At 40.8% G+C, this 18,658-nt stretch overlaps 1 protein-coding gene across 1 annotated transcript in view; it reads right to left on the bottom strand.

The window, feature by feature from the left end:
- LOC107549332 (pumilio homolog 2-like) overlaps positions 1 to 18,658 on the bottom strand; it is a 52,484-nt gene that overhangs the window by 12,306 nt on the left and 21,520 nt on the right. The window contains exons 7-12 of the mRNA XM_016230379.1: positions 14,954 to 15,071; positions 13,822 to 13,953; positions 13,356 to 13,658; positions 11,893 to 12,123; positions 7,210 to 7,477; positions 6,630 to 6,759 (exon numbers count right to left, since the gene is read on the bottom strand). Of these exons, the coding sequence (XP_016085865.1) occupies positions 6,630 to 6,759; positions 7,210 to 7,477; positions 11,893 to 12,123; positions 13,356 to 13,658; positions 13,822 to 13,953; positions 14,954 to 15,071 (1,182 nt within the window). The remainder of the gene's footprint in view (positions 1 to 6,629; positions 6,760 to 7,209; positions 7,478 to 11,892; positions 12,124 to 13,355; positions 13,659 to 13,821; positions 13,954 to 14,953; positions 15,072 to 18,658) is intronic.

The following is an 18,658-nucleotide window of genomic DNA, read 5'->3' as shown; positions in this document are numbered from 1 at the left end:
CTGGCAGCACTGATGCAGGAGGTTCACGGTCATCTTCAGCATTAAGAGGTTCATCGTTTGCTGGTGTCACTTCCTCATTTTCACTTTCAGTGTCACCGAGATCTGCTGCTGGTGTTACTATGGGTTTTTCATATGTTTTCATTTGTTCCCTTTCTGTCTTCTCCAGTTTTGTTTGTGGGTCATCCACCTTTCTTAGTCTAGACTGATGCACCCGAACATAGGTTCCGCCATGCCTGACAAATACCACCACACCATCTTGGCCTATGACCACACCTTGACCTTTCCACTCATTACAATCTACTCGCTTATAATACACTTTGTCCCCCGTTTCATATTTGTCATGAACGGGCCGCAGTTGCTTACGAAGGGCTCTTCTGATTCTTACTAAACATTTGGCTTCTGTGAATGCTTTTCTCATTGCATGTAGTGTTGTGATTTGCTTAGCTATTCAAGTACTCTTACTTGTTTCCAGAGCTGGGGGCTTATCAGTGAGGACAGAGGGTATATTTGGGTTCTTCCCAAACCCTAACTGGTAGGGACTATAACCATGGACATTGTGTATAGTTCTTTGCCATTAGTGCCCAATCTAGGGCTGTCTTCCAGTCACAGTTTTTGTCCCTCTTCACTTTCAGCAACATTTCAGTGAGGGTCTGATTGTGCCTTTCTAAAAGGCCATTGCTCCATGAGCTGTATGCTGCAGTTGTTTTAACTTCAATGTTAAAATTTTCAGCCATGTCCTTCATTTCGTCATTGTTAAATTCACCTCCATTATCACTAAACCGTCTGCATGGAGGACCATGAACACTTATCCAGCAGTGAATAAAGTGCTTCACTATCTCTTTTGGGTTCTTTGTGGTGACAATACCCCCTGTACTGAAGCGTGTGAAGTGGTCAATAGCATGCAAATACCATACTCCCCGGCTCAAGCTCATGTAAGTCCACAGCCACAGACTCATTATAGGCTGATGCCATTTGCAAACCCACAACAGGCTTATGTTTTGGCTTGCTTTATCTGCTTCATGTATCACAGTTTTTAACAATGTTCTTGAGGATTGTGTTGCTTTCATCATCATGATTACCGGAGCAGGCCAGTAATTTTTGCAGTCTATCAGCTGAAGCATGTCCAAACTGTCTGTGTAGTTTCAACAGGACTCTCCTTTTCTTCTGTTGTCAAGTTTTCGGTCACAGCAAGAATTTCATTTTCATTTTGTGTTTTGCTCTCACTTGTCTCCTTTTCGCCTAGATGCTGAGATAGTTTGGGCAGGAGGAGGTTTGGGATGATAGTGTTAAAGGCCGAGCTGAAGTCCACGAACAGGATCCTCACATAAGTCCCTGGTCTGTCTAGATGTTGCAGAACATAATGCAGTCCCATGTTAACTGCATCGTCCACAGACCTGTTTGCTCTGTAGGCAAACTGAAGAGGATCCAGCAAGGGTCCAGTGATATCCTTCAGGTGGGCCAGCACCAGTTTTTCAAAAGACTTCATGACCACAGACGCATGGAGAAGGTTGTTCATGCTTGTGTGTCATCTCGTTTGGACTATTGTAATGTGTTGTATCTGGGTTTGAATCAGCTCTCTCTCTCTCGTTTGCAGCTTGCCAGACTTTTAACAAGTACAAAGGGGAGAGAGAGCATATTACTCCTGTGTTAATCAAACTGCATTGGTTACCTGTATGATACAGAATTAATTTCTTACTGATTTAATTAGTGTCTGTCAATCCAGCAGATCTCTGCGCTCAAATGAACAACTACTCCTAATGGTTCCGCGATCTTGTCTAAAATGTAGAGGGGATCGTGCTTTCTCTGTGGCAGCTCCTAGGCTCTGGAATGCCCTTCCTCTGTCTATTAGAACTTCTCCAACTTTGGGTGTTTTTCAGAGTTCGCTTAAAACTCATTTGTTTTCTCTAGCTTTTGACAATGTTTTTTTTTTTAGCTGTGTATGATATTTGTTGTCACTATTATCTATGTATTTTTCTTTTTTTTTTATTTTTAATTTTATTTTACTATTATTATTTTTTATTTGTTTTTATACTATTCTTATCATTCTTATCCCCCCCCCCTTATCTTTTTCTGTACAGCACTTTGGTTCCAGTCGTGGGGTTGAAAGTGCTTTATAAATAAAGTTTGAGTTGAGTTGAGTTGAGATATGATGATATGACTGAGAATCAGAAGGAGGATTTCTGATAGATTTATTATTAATGAAAACTCTTTTCTCTCTAAATAGAAATGGCAGATGTTTTAATGGCAAGTGAAAGGAGGACATGCCATTCTAATGAAGAGCACTTCTAGATCTGAACAGCACATCTTCTTTAACAGTTACATCTGTACACCACCTCTCATTGATGTAAAAGCATGTCCCGCCGCTGCGTGATTTCCCCGTTGATTCTGCGTCGCGGTCCGCTCTGAACAGCTGAAAGCCCGGCAGACTCAACGCGCTGTCCGGAATGGCGTCTTTCAGCCAGGTTTCCGTGAAACACAGAGCAGCAGAGTTTGAAAAATCCTTATTTGTCTGGGAGAGCAGAAGTTTGTCCGTTTTATTGGGTAGAGAGTGGAGATTTGCCAGATGGATGCTTGGCAACGGCATTCTGAATCCGCGCTGTCTGAGCTTCATGAGCGCACTGGCTCGCTTCCCCCGTCTGCGCGTACTGAAGTGCTTGATCAGCACAGCAGCTCCCCCGACAACAATGTCCAGCAAAACATCAGAATAATCAAAAACCGGTGAAATATCGGGTGGTGTGTACTTCCGAATGTCCAGCAATTCGTCTCTGGTGAAACTGATTGCAGGGATGGAGCGTTTGAAGCATGAAGGGACTTCGCACAGCTCCAGTGATCTGTTGAAGATCTGTGTGAAGATGGGGGCCAGCTGGTCAGCACAGGATTTCAGACAGACAGGTGTAACACAGTCTGGGCCTGGTGCTTTTTTCCTTTTCTGCTTCCGGAAGACCTGGAGCACCTCGTCTCCACTGATCTGAATTGCAGGTGTGGGGGGGAGGGGGGTTGCTTGAGGTGTGAATGGTTGTGTGGAGAGGTGTTCAGGGTGTCACTTGCCCGATCGGGCCACTGCAGCGTCGTCACGACTTCTCATTTTTGCATTTTAAAAAATTTAAGCGATTAAAAAGCATTTGGGAGCGAAAGACAACTACATTCAGTACTCGCGCGCGGTGTTCTGTGTGAACCGCGCGCACAGACAGCCGCGTGAGCTGCCTGAACGGGCAAATACATACAAAAGTATGTCAAAATACCCACCCTCGCAAGTAACTTTGTAGCTTTAACAATAGTTAATCTATATTGAATTTATACACTGGAGCAGGGGTGTCCAAACTTGGTCCTGGAGGGCCGGTGTCCTGCAGAGTTTAGCTCCAACTTGCCTCAACACACCTGAATGGAAGTTTCTAGTATGCCTATAAGAGCTTGATTAGCTGATTCAGGTGTGTTTAATTAGGGTTGGAGCTAAACTCTGCAGGACACTGGCCTTCCAGGACTGAGTTTTGACAACCCTGCACTGGAATATGTTACAGATGCACTGATGTACCGGACATTTTTTGTTTTATCTCAGACTATCTTCTGTTCCGTGCTTGCACAGAAACTGCACTGCAATCATTTTCCCAATTGCCATTTGTGCGGAAATATTACGTTATTATTATAATTAGTCTGTAAACGGGCGTTAACAGAGGCCAGAGATGCTGAAGACGGACACAAAGAGGAGAAAATACTGTAGCAGGCAGAACAAGTCACTGTTCACGATGCGCGCAATATAGGAAGAAAATCCAAATATTTAAATTTTATATGAATGTTTCTAAGGGAATGGAACTGACTTTTCAGAAATGGTGTTTTCTTTTCATTTTGTCTCCGTATGATGCATTTAAATTAGTGTTAATGGTTAATATGCGCAGCGCTGCTGTGTTTACAGCTGTAACCAAGGAAACGCTGTATCCCTGTACCATAAGCGCTGTCTGCTGTCAGAGAGTGAATCTGCGTCTCATTCAGCCCACCTGCTGTTTCGTTTTCTTGCAGATGTTTTATGTAGCATAATTTCACAAAGCTAAAGTCAGATAATTCTGTTTTTGCTTCAGATTTTGAAATTATGCAGTCTAATATAAATCAAACATTGCACTATTTTTTTTTATTCATGATTAAAATGCAGTGGTTGCCTCTAATTTCAAATGGCTATGAAAAATTAAGGTGCAACACTGAGTGAAGAATATGCAAATGTTATTTTATATGTGATTTTTCCATTTCTGTACCTGAACATCTACAAACATAAAAACCTAAAGCATCATTTCATTTCTATTGTTGTGCTATAGGTCTAGATTTAATTGTGCTATTACTTGTTATTTGTTCATTTGTTCTTATTTACTGGCTCTGGGAGCGAAAGACAACTACATTCAGTACTCGCGCGCGGTGTTCTGTGTGAACCGCGCGCACAGACAGCCGCGTGAGCTGCCTGAATGGACAAATACATACAAAAGTATGTCAAAATACCCACCGAAATTTAAATAGAGAATTACAAAATTTAATTGGTATCTAAAATATTGGTGTCATATAAGCTTATATATTAGAATACAAGATAACAGATCAAAAACAATGATAACAGCAACTATTTTATTTTTTGTGGCAGGGCCAGTGAAAATGTTGGCAGGGCAAGAAAAAAATTTGAAGCACTGGCCCGACTGGGCCAGTAGAAAAAATCCGTAGCGTTGATCCCTGCTTGCTTAAGAGCATTGGTATATCTGCAGGAACAACTTCTGTCTCTATTTTGCATCTGGTATGTCCTATCTTAGCTGGAATGGTAACTTTCCTTGTGGAGTGAACAACTTTGCCATCAAATCTGAAAGGTCTTGCACTTTGTTTGTCATCTATTTTCAGTAACTCACTCTGTGGCAGCCCACTTGTGTAATCCTCAAGCAATTTTTCTGCAAACACAGTTCTTGTACAGGCTGTGTCAATCACAACTGATCCTAAAGCCTCCACCATTAAGATGTCTGTGTTAGACAAAGATTCATTTGAAAACAAAGTGATGTTACATTCTTCAACGTCATCTTTTAGTCCTTCATCTTTTGTCAGTCTTACATGTTCCTTTTTGTTTGAACAGTCCTTTGCCCAAAGTGCTTAGGCAAATTGCACATTTCGTTCTTCTCCCATATTTATCAAGGGGGTTTGTGCCTTGAGCCACGGTTTGGGGTTGTTGTAGTAGGCAGTGTCACTATCTGCGCTCTGCAGTGCACTGCCGCCCTCTCGTGGTGAAGTAACGTTATCTCCAAAAATTATTTTCAAGGCTGATTTCATATCAGTGAAAGAGCAGTGATTAGGGCAAGCTTTAAGCGCTAACTGTTTATCTTTAACGGTAAGTCCGGCAGTATAGAGTATCTTGAAGGCTAGTACAGCATTGGGAGCTCCATTTTGAACTTACGTAGCCTGTTGTATCGACGTTCGAACTCGACGACGTATTCCACCATAGAAACGCCACTTTCTCTTGTGATTCGGTCAAACTCCGTGTACGCCTCGTACTGTCGATCTTTTTCTTCTTTTAAAATCACAGTCCAATTTCGCTATAAGTGTTTGCATTCCAGTGTCAGCATTTAAATACTCAGCGGAAATTTCCAGTGCACTGTCCCTTGCTCTGCCCGTTAGTGACAAGGTAACTGCCAAGGCTTGTTTCTTTCTGTCCAGGTCGGTGACACGTCTCCAAATTTCAACCTAATTTTTCCAACTTTCGTACGCCGTCTGCTCGTCAAACAGTGGGGGATTTTTGTAATTTCCAGCAGCAACCATCCTCTGCTACCAATGTTGACTCAATAACCAGAACTGTTCTTAGCAATAACACTCTTTACTGCTCAAACACGTTCAACCACAGCAGCTCCGTATACAGGACTGAACTGAACTACAAAAAAACCGCGCTAACCCAAAAAGGTGCTCTTCGCACATGCGCAGAAGATAAAACATAACTTAAAGTCCCCTTGTGGTGAAAATCAAGTTTTTTATTTTGTTTATTTGTCTGTGTGTTGTTTTTAATATGCTTTTAGACAAACCATGTGCCAATCCATTTATCAACACCATTGCTGAGTATTTTCTCCTTAAAACTGTAGTTTCCCAAAGGCAGTCACAGAAAGCGGTTTGAAACAGCCTTTGTTTTGCTACGTCACAAAACTCAATAACCAATCGCGTCAAGGGATCCTATCCTTAGCATATCATTAACTGTGCTGCAAAGCAGAGGGTCTAGTGAGAAGGCAGTCAGGTTAATCCGGTAACAGTTATATTTTTTCTGTAGATGTTTCACCAACTGTTAATACGCGTTAAATAACACATTTACTACAGTTCAGGAGGCGCTGGCTCATGGCTGGCTGCTGTGCGACTGAGTGGAGGCGGGGCTAATTTGCGTATTCATAGCCCGCGTATAGTAAATGAGGCAAGAGTGTAGAGTTGCATTCAAGCTATTTTAAGGCATGAGAAAATTATTTTCACAAGAAAAAAAATTTAAATGTCATTTTTATGATCAAAGAGGAGTTTTAAAGGATACAATTTTTGACTACAGGGGGACTTTAACTGCAGTGTGTACATGGCCATTGACTCCTGCATATCCTAGAAACGCAGTCCTTAGAAACTGTGGTAGAACATTTAAAATTAATTACCTCAAAGAACTTCTGTATGACATAGTTCCCAAAGACATCGGTCATGAGTTGGTAAGCAGCCTGTAGGATCTCCCCAAACACCATCTGCCTCTCTGCAGGAGTTGCACGCTCCAACTTTTGCTGAATAAATCTGGACATTGAGAAAAGGACCTTACATTAAACACAAAAAAAGCATTTCTGGGAATTTAAAGGAATATTCAATGTAGAAAGTTCCCAAACTCTTATTATTTTCAGGACATTTTATATGACAATAGTGTTTTGCAATGTTTCCAGAGACGCATTATCTAAAATATAATGTGTCAAAAGCTGTCAAAAATTTCCAAAAATGATCTGTTATCATGAGAAACATTTACAATACAGTTAATAAGCAGATGTAGGATTAAAAAAGCAGACATAAAACATTGTAAAATGTGCAAGACCAATATGCAAAAGGTATTAAAAGTAACGTGATTCTAAAATTTCAAACACAACTAATTTTTTTTAAGGTAATCTTCCCCATTTTCCATTACTGGAAAGCTGTATAAAAAAAATCCAGGATTTCCAAAATCCTGCAAAAGTATAAACTGGGAGGAGTTGGGACCTGGATCCGTGCTGGTCTTGAGAGAATTCCACCATGTGACCAGGCAGGTCTCGCAGCTGCAGGTTGGGAAAGCGATTATTCCGGAAGTCCTCTAATAAGCGGCTACGTCCCGAAGGCATGACATCTGAGCGGCTGTAGCGGGCTCGTGGTGGGGGAAAGAGCTGACTGCTAGAGCTGAAAAGACTGGAGGTACTGCCCGAACTCCTGTATTTGGCTTCTGCTCCTGGTGCAGCCGAAATATAACGGCCACTGCCATTAGTCAGACCACCTGAGAAGAGCAGGAGAGAGAGGAAAACAGTTTTGAGTTTACAGTTTTCTTCGCTTGTGCCACCCATGGCAGGCATGTCCCACACTTTGAGAACCAATGCACTAAATAAAACAAACCATACTAAGCTCAGGGGGCTAAAAACATTTTCACACAGCTTTTGAAATGGACAAGAGGCCATTTGACCTCAGTTTGGGTTTGCTGAAAATTGTTTTCATTTAACCAAAACTGTAAACAAACTAAACCTTCAATAGAGAACTGGATTGCTAATGACATCATAAAAGTGAAGCCACTGCGCCCCCATATTGGTATTCCGACACATTCAATTGAATTCATAGGAAATCGTACGATTTTAATGAGAAAACAACACTTATCAAGTCAGCATTTTTATATCTGAGGTCTCCCTGTTCATTCTTAAAATGCCAATGAATGTAAATGGTTATTTGTTTAATGTCAGGAATTTTCCCTGCCTATTAAAAAGTTACATTCATATACATTACAGTAGCTTACATTAGATGAACATGACGAACATCGGACGGACGAGATCCTCAACTTATGTATTACAAATGTCTTAGTTTGATATGTTGCTCAATCAGGAAATAAAATTTACATACACTTATCCTAAAAAATAATCCTGCGTGACTGATACACTTCAAATCGGGTGATTTTAGGTCAAGGTTTTGGCTGTCAGTCAATGATGAGTGATGAGGCTGTCAGTCTCCCCTAGAGATTTGTTTTATTAGCAGTAACAGTACTAGTAGTAATGAAATAGAAATTATAAATGTATCTACCAAAGAGTTACAAATAAAACAAAATTACAGCTTATTTCTGCATTTCCGGCAAAATTACCCCCCCTCCCCATGCACTGCATGGTTCCGTCCCGTTCCATGTAGCCTAGAGTGAGATCAGATGGTAAACTGTCTTCGAGTTCGACGAAGATGTATAAGTCCGGTCATCAAAAGATCTAAATATCTGTGGACTGGAAACAAATGGAAAATTGACAAACTTATGCTGCAATTCTATGGATGCTTTGCCCACCAGGTCTTCGAGCCAGTCATGTGACCGAAAACTATGAATTGTTGCCTCTAAATTTGATAATGCTCAACACCATTGGTTCGAAGATCTGTCAATGCTTTGTAAAGACTTTTTACCATGCCAGTAAAGCTACTGGAATATCAATTTACCAGTTGCTGATTGCCATGCAGATTTTTTCAAATAGGATGCACATCTCGACCACAGAACATCTCTGTTCATGGTATGTAAACACTCAATTCTATGTTTTAAAATATTGCCCTGGTCACACTGAGCCAATATTTATTCTGATGACTTTAGTGTGACTGATCACGCTGTAGCTAGTATGAGTAACAAATGCTTTCTGTGTCCAGATTTGATTACAATAATAATAACTGACACTTCAAATCAACATTTAAATTTCAACTTTTACTAAATGTTTTACACCCTGATATTGCAGATGATAAATGGTGCATAATTTTTTCGTAAAATTAATATTCAATATAATATTATTCGTTTATATTTTGTAAAATCCCCTTAAAATAATAAAAATAAAGAAAAAAAAATAGAGCTAAAATCACAAAAGCACAAATATATATTTGTTCTCATATAACTCAGTCTTTATTCATTTGTATGTTCATCTATAAGTGTTTGGGCTGTTTAATATTAGGATTTTGTTTAAAAGTTTGTAAGTGTTTTGTCTTGTTTTCTCATTAGATTTTGTTGTTGTTGCTAGGAAACATTGTTTCACTTACTGTGTTTCAGCACTGGACACAAACAGTGCTACTGACACTCTTTGCTACACTCTAACATCTTGCTTAGACAACTTTTTCCCACTTTCATCCGGACCAGCACGCACTACACCCTCTGCCCCCAGGCTGACCCATGTTCTCCGTGAATCAAAAATCAAAAAACTCTACCGACCTTAGTGTGTATCAGTCACTCCTCTCTTCCTTCTCTGCAAATGTCTCCACTGCTAAAACAACATACTACTATAACAAAATTAACAACTGTTCTGACTCTCGCACACTTTTCAAAACTTTCTCTTCTCTGTCTTCCCCTCCCCCCTCCTTCATCAACTCTTACAGCTGATGACTTTGCAATTTTCTTCACAAATAAAACAAGAACCATCAGTGACCAATTCCCCACACCACAAACTGATGATAATTTCATAACGACAAATACACACTCGCTCTCCTCCTCCTCCTCTCTCCACTCTCGGAGACGGACGTTTCCAAACGGATCCTTTCCAATCATCGTACTACTTGTCCACTTGATCCTATCCCCACTCACCTCCTTCAGGCCATTTCTTCTTCAGTCATACCTTCGCTTACTCACATTATTAACACCGCTCTTCACACTGGTACATTTCCCACAGCATTTAAGCAGGTTCGGGTAAGCCCACTGCTTTAAAAAACCCTCTCTAAATCCAGCACTTTTAGAAAACTGCAGACCAGTATCCCTTCTTCCGTTCATTGTAAAGACAATTGAGCGAGTTGTGTTAAACCAACTCTCTGTTTCTTGCACAGAACCACCTCCTGAACAGCAACCAATCTGGCTACAAAAGCGGTCACTCAACTGAGACTGCCCTGCTCTTGGTTACTGAAGCCCTGAGACTGGCAAGAGCAGTTTCCAAATCCTCAGTACTCATATCTTGCTGGATCTGTCAGCTGCTTTTGATACAGTTAACCACCAGATCTCAGGGCATCTCAGGAGCCGCACTCCAGTGGTTCAAGTCCTACCTCTCAGGTAGGTCCTTCAGGGTGTCTTGGAGGGGTGAGGTTTCTAAGTCTCAACTTCTTCCTCCTCAAGGCTCAGTGCTTGGACCACTTCTCTTCTCCATCTACATGTCGTCATTAGGATCTGTCATTCAGAAGCATGGCTTTTCTTATCACTGCTATGCTGATGACACTCAACTCTACTTCATTCCAACCAGATGATCCGACGGTAGCTGCTCGCATTGCAGCCTGTTTGAGAGATATTTCTAGCTGGATGAAGGATCATCACCTTCAGCTCAACCTTACCAAGACAGAACTGCTTGTGGTTCCAGCAAACCCATCATTTAAAATCACAACTGCTCTATACAGCTGGGTTCGTCAACTATAACTCCTTCCAGGACAGCCAGAAACCTAGGAGTTGTGATCGATGATCAGTTAAGCTTCACAGACCATATTACTACAACGGCCCGGTCCTGCAGATTTTCCTTATACAACATTAGGAAGATTAGACCCTTCCTGTCAGAGCAAGCCACACAAATTCTTGTCCAAGCTCTTGTTCTCTCCAGACTGGACTATTGTAATGCTCTCTTGGCGGGCCTTCCCGCATGCACTATCAAGCCTCTGCAACTGATCAAGAATGCAGCAGCGAGAGTGGTCTTCAATGAGCCCAAAAAAAGCTCATGTTACTCCTCTCCTCATCAGGTTACACTGGCTACCAATAGCCGCTCGCATCAAATTCAAGGTACTGATGCTTGCCTACAAGACAATCACTGGCGCTGCACCAATATACCTAAACTCGCTAGTTCAAACTTATACGCCCTCCAGAAGCTTGCATTCTGCAAGTGAACGGCGCCTTGTGGTGCCATCCCAAAGAGGCACAAAATCACTCTCACTGACCTTTTCCTGGACTGTGCCCAGCTGGTGGAATGACCTCCCGATCACAATTCGAACGGAGTCTTTAGCCATTTTCAAAAAAACATCTGAAAACACATCTTTTTCACCAGCACCTGACCAACTAATTCTAGCACTTACCTATTCTATGCTATTAAAAAAAAAAAAAATAGCTACGTGTACTGTGTACCAGCACCTGACCAACTAATTCTAGCACTTACCTATTCTATGCTATTAAAAAAAAAAAAAACTAGCTACGTGTACTGTGTTAGACTAACTGAGACTTGTCATGGCACTTGTATACTGTTTTTGTTCTCTCGTTGGTCTGATTGCTTTTATTGTTCTCATTTGTAAGTCGCTTTGGATAAAAGCATCTGCTAAATGATTAAATGTAAATGTAAAATCCCCCACTCCCCACCCTTCAACATCAAGCCCCGCCCCCCCCCAGATAAAATATGATCCCGCGGCTATGGGTAGGTCTCTGACTAAATACTGATACCTAGTGGTATAGCAATAGCAAAAGTAATAGGTCAGTATTATTAAATTGCAGACAAAGATTTTGGATAACTAGGTTGGCTTGTATGTTTGGTGCGGAATGGGTGTGGTAGGGGCCTGTCCTTATTTTCTTTCATAGGGCCCAAAACTGCTAGCGGCGCCCCTGGTAAGAAGGCAGCTCAAACACTTGCAGTGGCTTCACCACCTGATGGCAGTTTGGAACGCAATGAGCAATCCAGTCATTAAATAGATCAGTGAAACAAACTCAGACTCCGATAAATCAGTTGAACCAAGAGATCATACCCAGATGGAGGCTGGATGAGGACCCATGGGAGGAGGGCAGAGAGGGTGGAGGTGTAAGAGGGGAGTGACCAGGCGTCAGTCCAATGGGGCTGGGGGAGGAAGAGTATCCTAGGCTGTTGTAAAAAGATTGGCCAATGGGCGTCAAGCTGCTACCACCACCACGCTTATACAGGTCAGAGCTGGCCAAAAGGGAGTCCCGACGTGTTATGCTGCTGCTAGTGGAACTTGATACTGCAGGAGTAAAAAAAAAAAAGGGGGAAAGATGAGCACAAATGACAAACTGATCTGCTACGACAATCTAATCTATGCATCTCAAATGCTATTCAGTCAATTCCTTCATCTAAAGCAAGGGTATCAATTTTTGAATCTCAGATACTCAATTTCTGCACGTCCCACATCAGCTTGTGTGTACCCTCAAAAGGGCCAACTGAACATGTCAGACCAATTTCATAGCTCATCATCAGGGGCAATTCTAAGGCTTGATCATTATACAGGCACACGTCCCCCATAGAATTTCAAAGATACAAAAAACAGCACCAAAGTATTCAATTCTGGGAGAAGTCTTTATTTCTTAATTAATTTTTAATTAATCATATTACGTAACAAACATTAAACATGTAAAACTTTTCTTATTTAGAAAAATTGGCAATGGTGTGATTGATGACAATAAACTATATATTAATACCTTGGAACGCTGTTTTAGAATAATAATTTTTAAACAGACTTTCTCCCACCTTCAATACCACGACTGAGGTGCCCTTGAGCAAAGCACCGAACCCCCAACTGCTCCCGGGCACCGCAGCATAAATGGCTGCCCATTGCTCCGGGTGTGTGTTCACTGCTGTGTGTGTGCACTTTGGATGGGTTAAATGCAGAGCACTAATTCCAAGTATGGGTCACCATACTTGACCACGTAACGTCACTTTAAAAAAAAAAAAGTTTTTTTGTTTTTTTTATTAAGATCTTGTAGTTTTGAAAAAAGACTAAAAGATATAACACATTACATTCCTACTTCCATAGAGGTACAACAAATTTGACACTTCAAGCTGAATGATTAATGTATTGTTTTTGTTTGTTTTTTCAACTTGATTGTGAAATAGTTGATATTCTGATTCCCAAATGTATTTTGTGATTTAAATAGTTTTATAACGATCATGTTAGTAGTTAGTGCATGTTTATGTAAATGCAAAAGTGACAGTCAGATTTGATTTAAAACATGCAAATTTGTCTAAAAAATACCTATACACCATATAGGTCTTATTTTATTTAGGTATTTAGCACCCGTGGCTACTGAAGATATATTGAGGTTTTAATAGTTTTGACCTTGAGTGACCTATAACCTACAAGGGCAGATGTCTATTTAAATAGCATTCTAATCAAAACAAAACATAAAAAGAGGTTGATTTGACAATTTTTTAACTTTAACAGTCACCGATGCACACCATGCAAATAGCGCAACAAACCTGAGGAGCCAAAGGCACCGAGTGCAGATCCCAGCCCAACACCTAGAGATCCACCGGTGCTGCTGAAACCCAGAGAGGTGCTAGGAGGTGCAGCGCTTGTATGAGAGAATAGCGAGCTGCTCTGGGAGCTGGGAGCCACTGAACCAGAGCCATAGAAGGAGTTGGAGGGCAGGCCACTAGAGGGTGGAGGTGGTTGCTGCTGAGGTTGAGGCTGCTGGGGCTGTTGGCAGCCCATGGACCGGTACAGACCGTTAGCAGGACCAGACATGCTGTTAGCAGAGCCTGATGCAGATGCAGCAGCAGCTAGACAGAGGATGGAAAGTAGTAAAAGAAGGAGGAAAGAAAGTAATAAAATGAAAAAGTAAATCAGTTTGGTCAATAGAATAAAAATAAACAAATACATTATTAAATACAAAGTCCTGAAAAGGTTTTCTGTTTAAAGAGAAGGCAAAACAAGCATATTCACCAGCTTGTGCAGCTGCTGGGTTGATGAGGAGAGGGGTTTGGACCAGTCGGACAGGTCCACCCCGAGCTCCAGGACCCATAACCAGCGTTCCAGTCGGATCATAGTAAGCAGCTGGTGCTAGAACTTGGTAACCTGATCAAAACACAACAGATAGGGGTCTGAATCAGTGTCTTTACAAGTAAAAAAAAAAGTTTTACTTCAGTGTTCCTGCTCCTTTTGACCAAGATGAATAAAATGATATGTTGTAAATAAAGATTATACGAGTCCAAAATACTATCAGTGAAATTTACTATTTCTGAGTGAAAATTATATCTACATGAAATTTTTTTAGTGTAAAGATTAAATTCAGTAAAGACATTAACAAGACATTTAAAGGTGGTGCCCCATTTACAAATAGAAACAATTTTATTTTTGATATTTCTGTCACAGCTACTGATTGATTTTACCAAAATCTCTCGTCGCACTCACTGATTAAGGATGGAAGTGATGGGGGTGACAAACTTAAGAACTGCCTCTGATATTTCTCTCCTATTATATATTCTCAGTCATGTATTGCAACGCCCCATTTTGTCAGCACACCAAAGTGAAGCTTGCCAAAATGAGCACAAAAGCACTGTGCAAACATGTGTAGACTAATTTGCAACAGACTTTGATATTGAAAGCATGTGTTCATGCACTTCAGTAAGAAAAAAGATTTACAAATCAATAAACAGACAGTTCTGCCTCCATTTTAAATTTTTTTTAGTTGTGTAAATGTAGGCAGTCCCCAGAAAAAATACTCAGTTACACAGTCACCACAGAAAACAACCTTACATGATCAGAGAAAGGCAGCGGCATATTAGTTCTTTAGCATGAAAAGCAGCTCAACGCCAAGTCCATAAGAGTCTGCCTTCAATAATCCCAAACTAGTCAGAAATTGCCTGTGAATCGGCAGGACCAAGAACTCTTCTGGGAGATAAGTTGCTGAAACTGTTAATGACCACATACACACATTTCCTCAGATTCCCACACCACATAAATGAAGTACACAGATGAACGGAAATGAAGCACAGCCTATGATGTAAGGAACAACCAATCCAAGAGTACCTGCACAAATTAAAACAGGAAGAAAACAGGTTAGAGCATAATTCACCTGTCATGCCTGTGAAGGCCAGCGCTGGGTTTGCAGCGGCTGCAGCAAGGGATTCCTGCTGACTCTGCTGGCTCTGGCCAGGGGTCAAAGGTCGCTGATTGGTCCCTGCACGCATCACCTGGATTGGGCGAGGAAAGAGTTACAATACAGCCTTAAGTAAAACACTAGCTACTTGTTTCTTTAATTCACTATTCATTTTCAGTAATGTCAGAATGTGTTGAAATGCATTTTAATGTGCAGGGGATTAGTGGATCATTTCAGAAGCCAGACTAGATGGTGAGCAAAAAGAAAAAAGGATGGATTAAAACTAATGAGCACTACACTGTTGGGCAACAAGGAGTGTGTCACTGCAGATCGAACACAAAGTAAAAACGTTGCTCTTTTAAACTATTAATTGAGTGATGAGTAGGCATGGGCCGGTATGAGATTCTGACGGAGTGATAACCTTAGATAAAAATATCACGGTATTGCGATTACAGCTCTAAAATGTGTTATTTTTAAATGTCTGGGTAAAAAACAACAGCTTTTTTTTCTTCCACTGAACACATTTTATTTTTAAGAAACATATAAGAACATTTTGGAACAGTAAACATGTCAGGCTAAATAATTAGAATAAATAATTAAATTCTTCTTAATTAAATGCAGTCACTTAAGTGAGTCTAAACCTGCAGCTCAATAATCAAAAATATAATCAAAACAATTTCTGTAAAAAAAATATATAAATGAAAAAATGAATACAAAATGCTCGCTTTCTACACATTCATCTTTCAGTCCAAGTTATGATGCAGGAATGTTCACCTTTCCCGGATTAAGTTTGGAGCGGTGAGGTACGAGGATGTGTGCACATACACGCATAAGGAAAGAGAAAGCGTGAGTGTCACACACACACACACGGTCTCTCCGTACAACACTCAAACAGTGGCAAAGTTTGTTTTTTGTTTTTTAAATGCGTGATTTTGAACAGATGTAAACAATGGCAGGAGGCTTAAAAGTATAGACGTGATACCAGTTAAATTTAATTATTGTACTAAATCGCAGAAAAACATCATCTGTACGGAACATCGTTGTGTACGGAACATGGTTAGTCTACGTTACCCGAAAAATTCCCATACGACAGACTTCATCTTTTTTGACGGGGGAAAAAGTTCCAGGGATTCATCTCCTTCGGCCATCCTACACACAGGTGACTCTGACCGCTCGCACCAACCGGAAGGAGAGGTGTCATGTGACTCGTTACGCTCTTCGCTGCACACAACTGAGGGAGTCCTGCACTTTCGGTCTTTGACGACACGTAAAAAAAATGGTATAACGGAACATTTTAGTGGTTTTGAAACCGTGGCTTTTCCAAACCGCAGTATACCTTGAAACCGGTTATCGTCCCATGCCTAGTGATGAGTTAAGCAAAGATGCCTTATACAAACACTGTCTTACTTGTAAACAATGTTAAGGTCAAGGCACTCAACATCTGAGGAGCTCTTTGGTCTTATGACTGAACTATGAGCGCTGGTTAAATGAATGTTGCTGTGTCAATACTAGTTCAGCTTCATCAACAGCATTCGTGTCAATGTTGATTACCAGAGAAAATAACTGACTCGTCTTTCAGTTTTTTTAAGCAACAATCACGGTTACAGTAACACTTACAATGGAACCAGGACAGCCCATTTGAAGGTTTAGGGCCAGATTTACTAAACAGGGCAAATCAGTGTGAGCGCAATTCCAAAAAAGCGCTAATGGGAGTGGAAATTTCTGCGGGTGATTTACTGAATGCGCAAATTAAAGAACACAGATGCAGCCAGATCATTTCCATAATGACCAACACAATCTACCAAGGACAGCGCAAATTAGCGTCTGCTTTAACACATGCTTTTTTTGAGCATTAAATAATAGCACAAATACCAGTAATTTGACGAGGGCAAACGTTAGTAAATCACATTGCGTGATTCATTTTAATACTCTCCTCCCATAAATTGTGCATCTGAAAGGGAAACTCCTACAAATGCATATTCAGTAAGGTCAGGTGCAAAAATACGTGTCCACACCTTTTCAGTGCTAATTCTTCACTGTGCGTCTTTAGTAAATCCTGGCAGTACTATTTTAATGCCAAAAGACGGTTTGGAGCGGTGAGGTACGAGGATGTGTGCACATACACGCATAAGGAAAGAGAAAGCGTGAGTGTCACACACACACACACGGTCTCTCCGTACAACACTCAAACAGTGGCAAAGTTTGTTTTTTGTTTTTTAAATGCGTGATTTTGAACAGATGTAAACAATGGCAGGAGGCTTAAAAGTATAGACGTGATACCAGTTAAATTTAATTATTGTACTAAATCGCAGAAAAACATCATCTGTACGGAACATCGTTGTGTACGGAACATGGTTAGTCTACGTTACCCAAAAAATTCCCATACGACAGACTTCATCTTTTTTGACGGGGGAAAAAGTTCCAGGGATTCATCTCCTTCGGCCATCCTACACACAGGTGACTCTGACCGCTCGCACCAACCGGAAGGAGAGGTGTCATGTGACTCGTTACGCTCTTCGCTGCACACAACTGAGGGAGTCCTGCACTTTCGGTCTTTGACGACACGTAAAAAAAATGGTATAACGGAACATTTTAGTGGTTTTGAAACCGTGGCTTTTCCAAACCGCAGTATACCTTGAAACCGGTTATCGTCCCATGCCTAGTGATGAGTTAAGCAAAGATGCCTTATACAAACACTGTCTTACTTGTAAACAATGTTAAGGTCAAGGCACTCAACATCTGAGGAGCTCTTTGGTCTTATGACTGAACTATGAGCGCTGGTTAAATGAATGTTGCTGTGTCAATACTAGTTCAGCTTCATCAACAGCATTCGTGTCAATGTTGATTACCAGAGAAAATAACTGACTCGTCTTTCAGTTTTTTTAAGCAACAATCACGGTTACAGTAACACTTACAATGGAACCAGGACAGCCCATTTGAAGGTTTAGGGCCAGATTTACTAAACAGGGCAAATCAGTGTGAGCGCAATTCCAAAAAAGCGCTAATGGGAGTGGAAATTTCTGCGGGTGATTTACTGAATGCATAAATTAAAGAACACAGATGCAGCCAGATCATTTCCATAATGACCAACACAATCTACCAAGGACAGCGCAAATTAGCGTCTGCTTTAACACATGCTTTTTTTGAGCATTAAATAATAGCACAAATACCAGTAATTTGACGAGGGCAAACGTTAGTAAATCACATTGCGTGATTCATTTTAATACTCTCCTCCCATAAATTGTGCATCTGAAAGGGAAACTCCTACAAATGCATATTCAGTAAGGTCAGGTGCAAAAATACGTGTCCACACCTTTTCAGTGCTAATTCTTCACTGTGCGTCTTTAGTAAATCCTGGCAGTACTATTTTAATGCCAAAAGACGGTTTGCGCTGGCACAAGCTGTTAGTAAATCTGGGCCTTATAAAGTAAAACTCTACATTTTGTTTGCATTATAAAACGTATCGGTACAAACTCATTTACAATTTGAACTGTAAAGCTATTTAAGGGCATTTTCAGACCTGCAGATTGCTTGCTTTGTTCTGAAACAGGGACTTAAACTATCATTGTTGCATTTTCTCATTGGTTTCATTCACTTTCGCAAGGCAAAATTACAAAGCATCCCAACATGTGTTTATGCAAGTGATTAGGGGTGTTGAAATTAATCAATGCAACAAAAAAC

The sequence above is a fragment of the Sinocyclocheilus grahami genome, unplaced genomic scaffold, assembly GCF_001515645.1.
Source record: "Sinocyclocheilus grahami isolate Dianchi unplaced genomic scaffold, SAMN03320097.WGS_v1.1 scaffold369.1, whole genome shotgun sequence".
Classification (NCBI taxonomy): Eukaryota; Metazoa; Chordata; class Actinopteri; order Cypriniformes; family Cyprinidae; genus Sinocyclocheilus; species Sinocyclocheilus grahami.
This window is presented reverse-complemented; position numbering and strand designations above follow the sequence as displayed.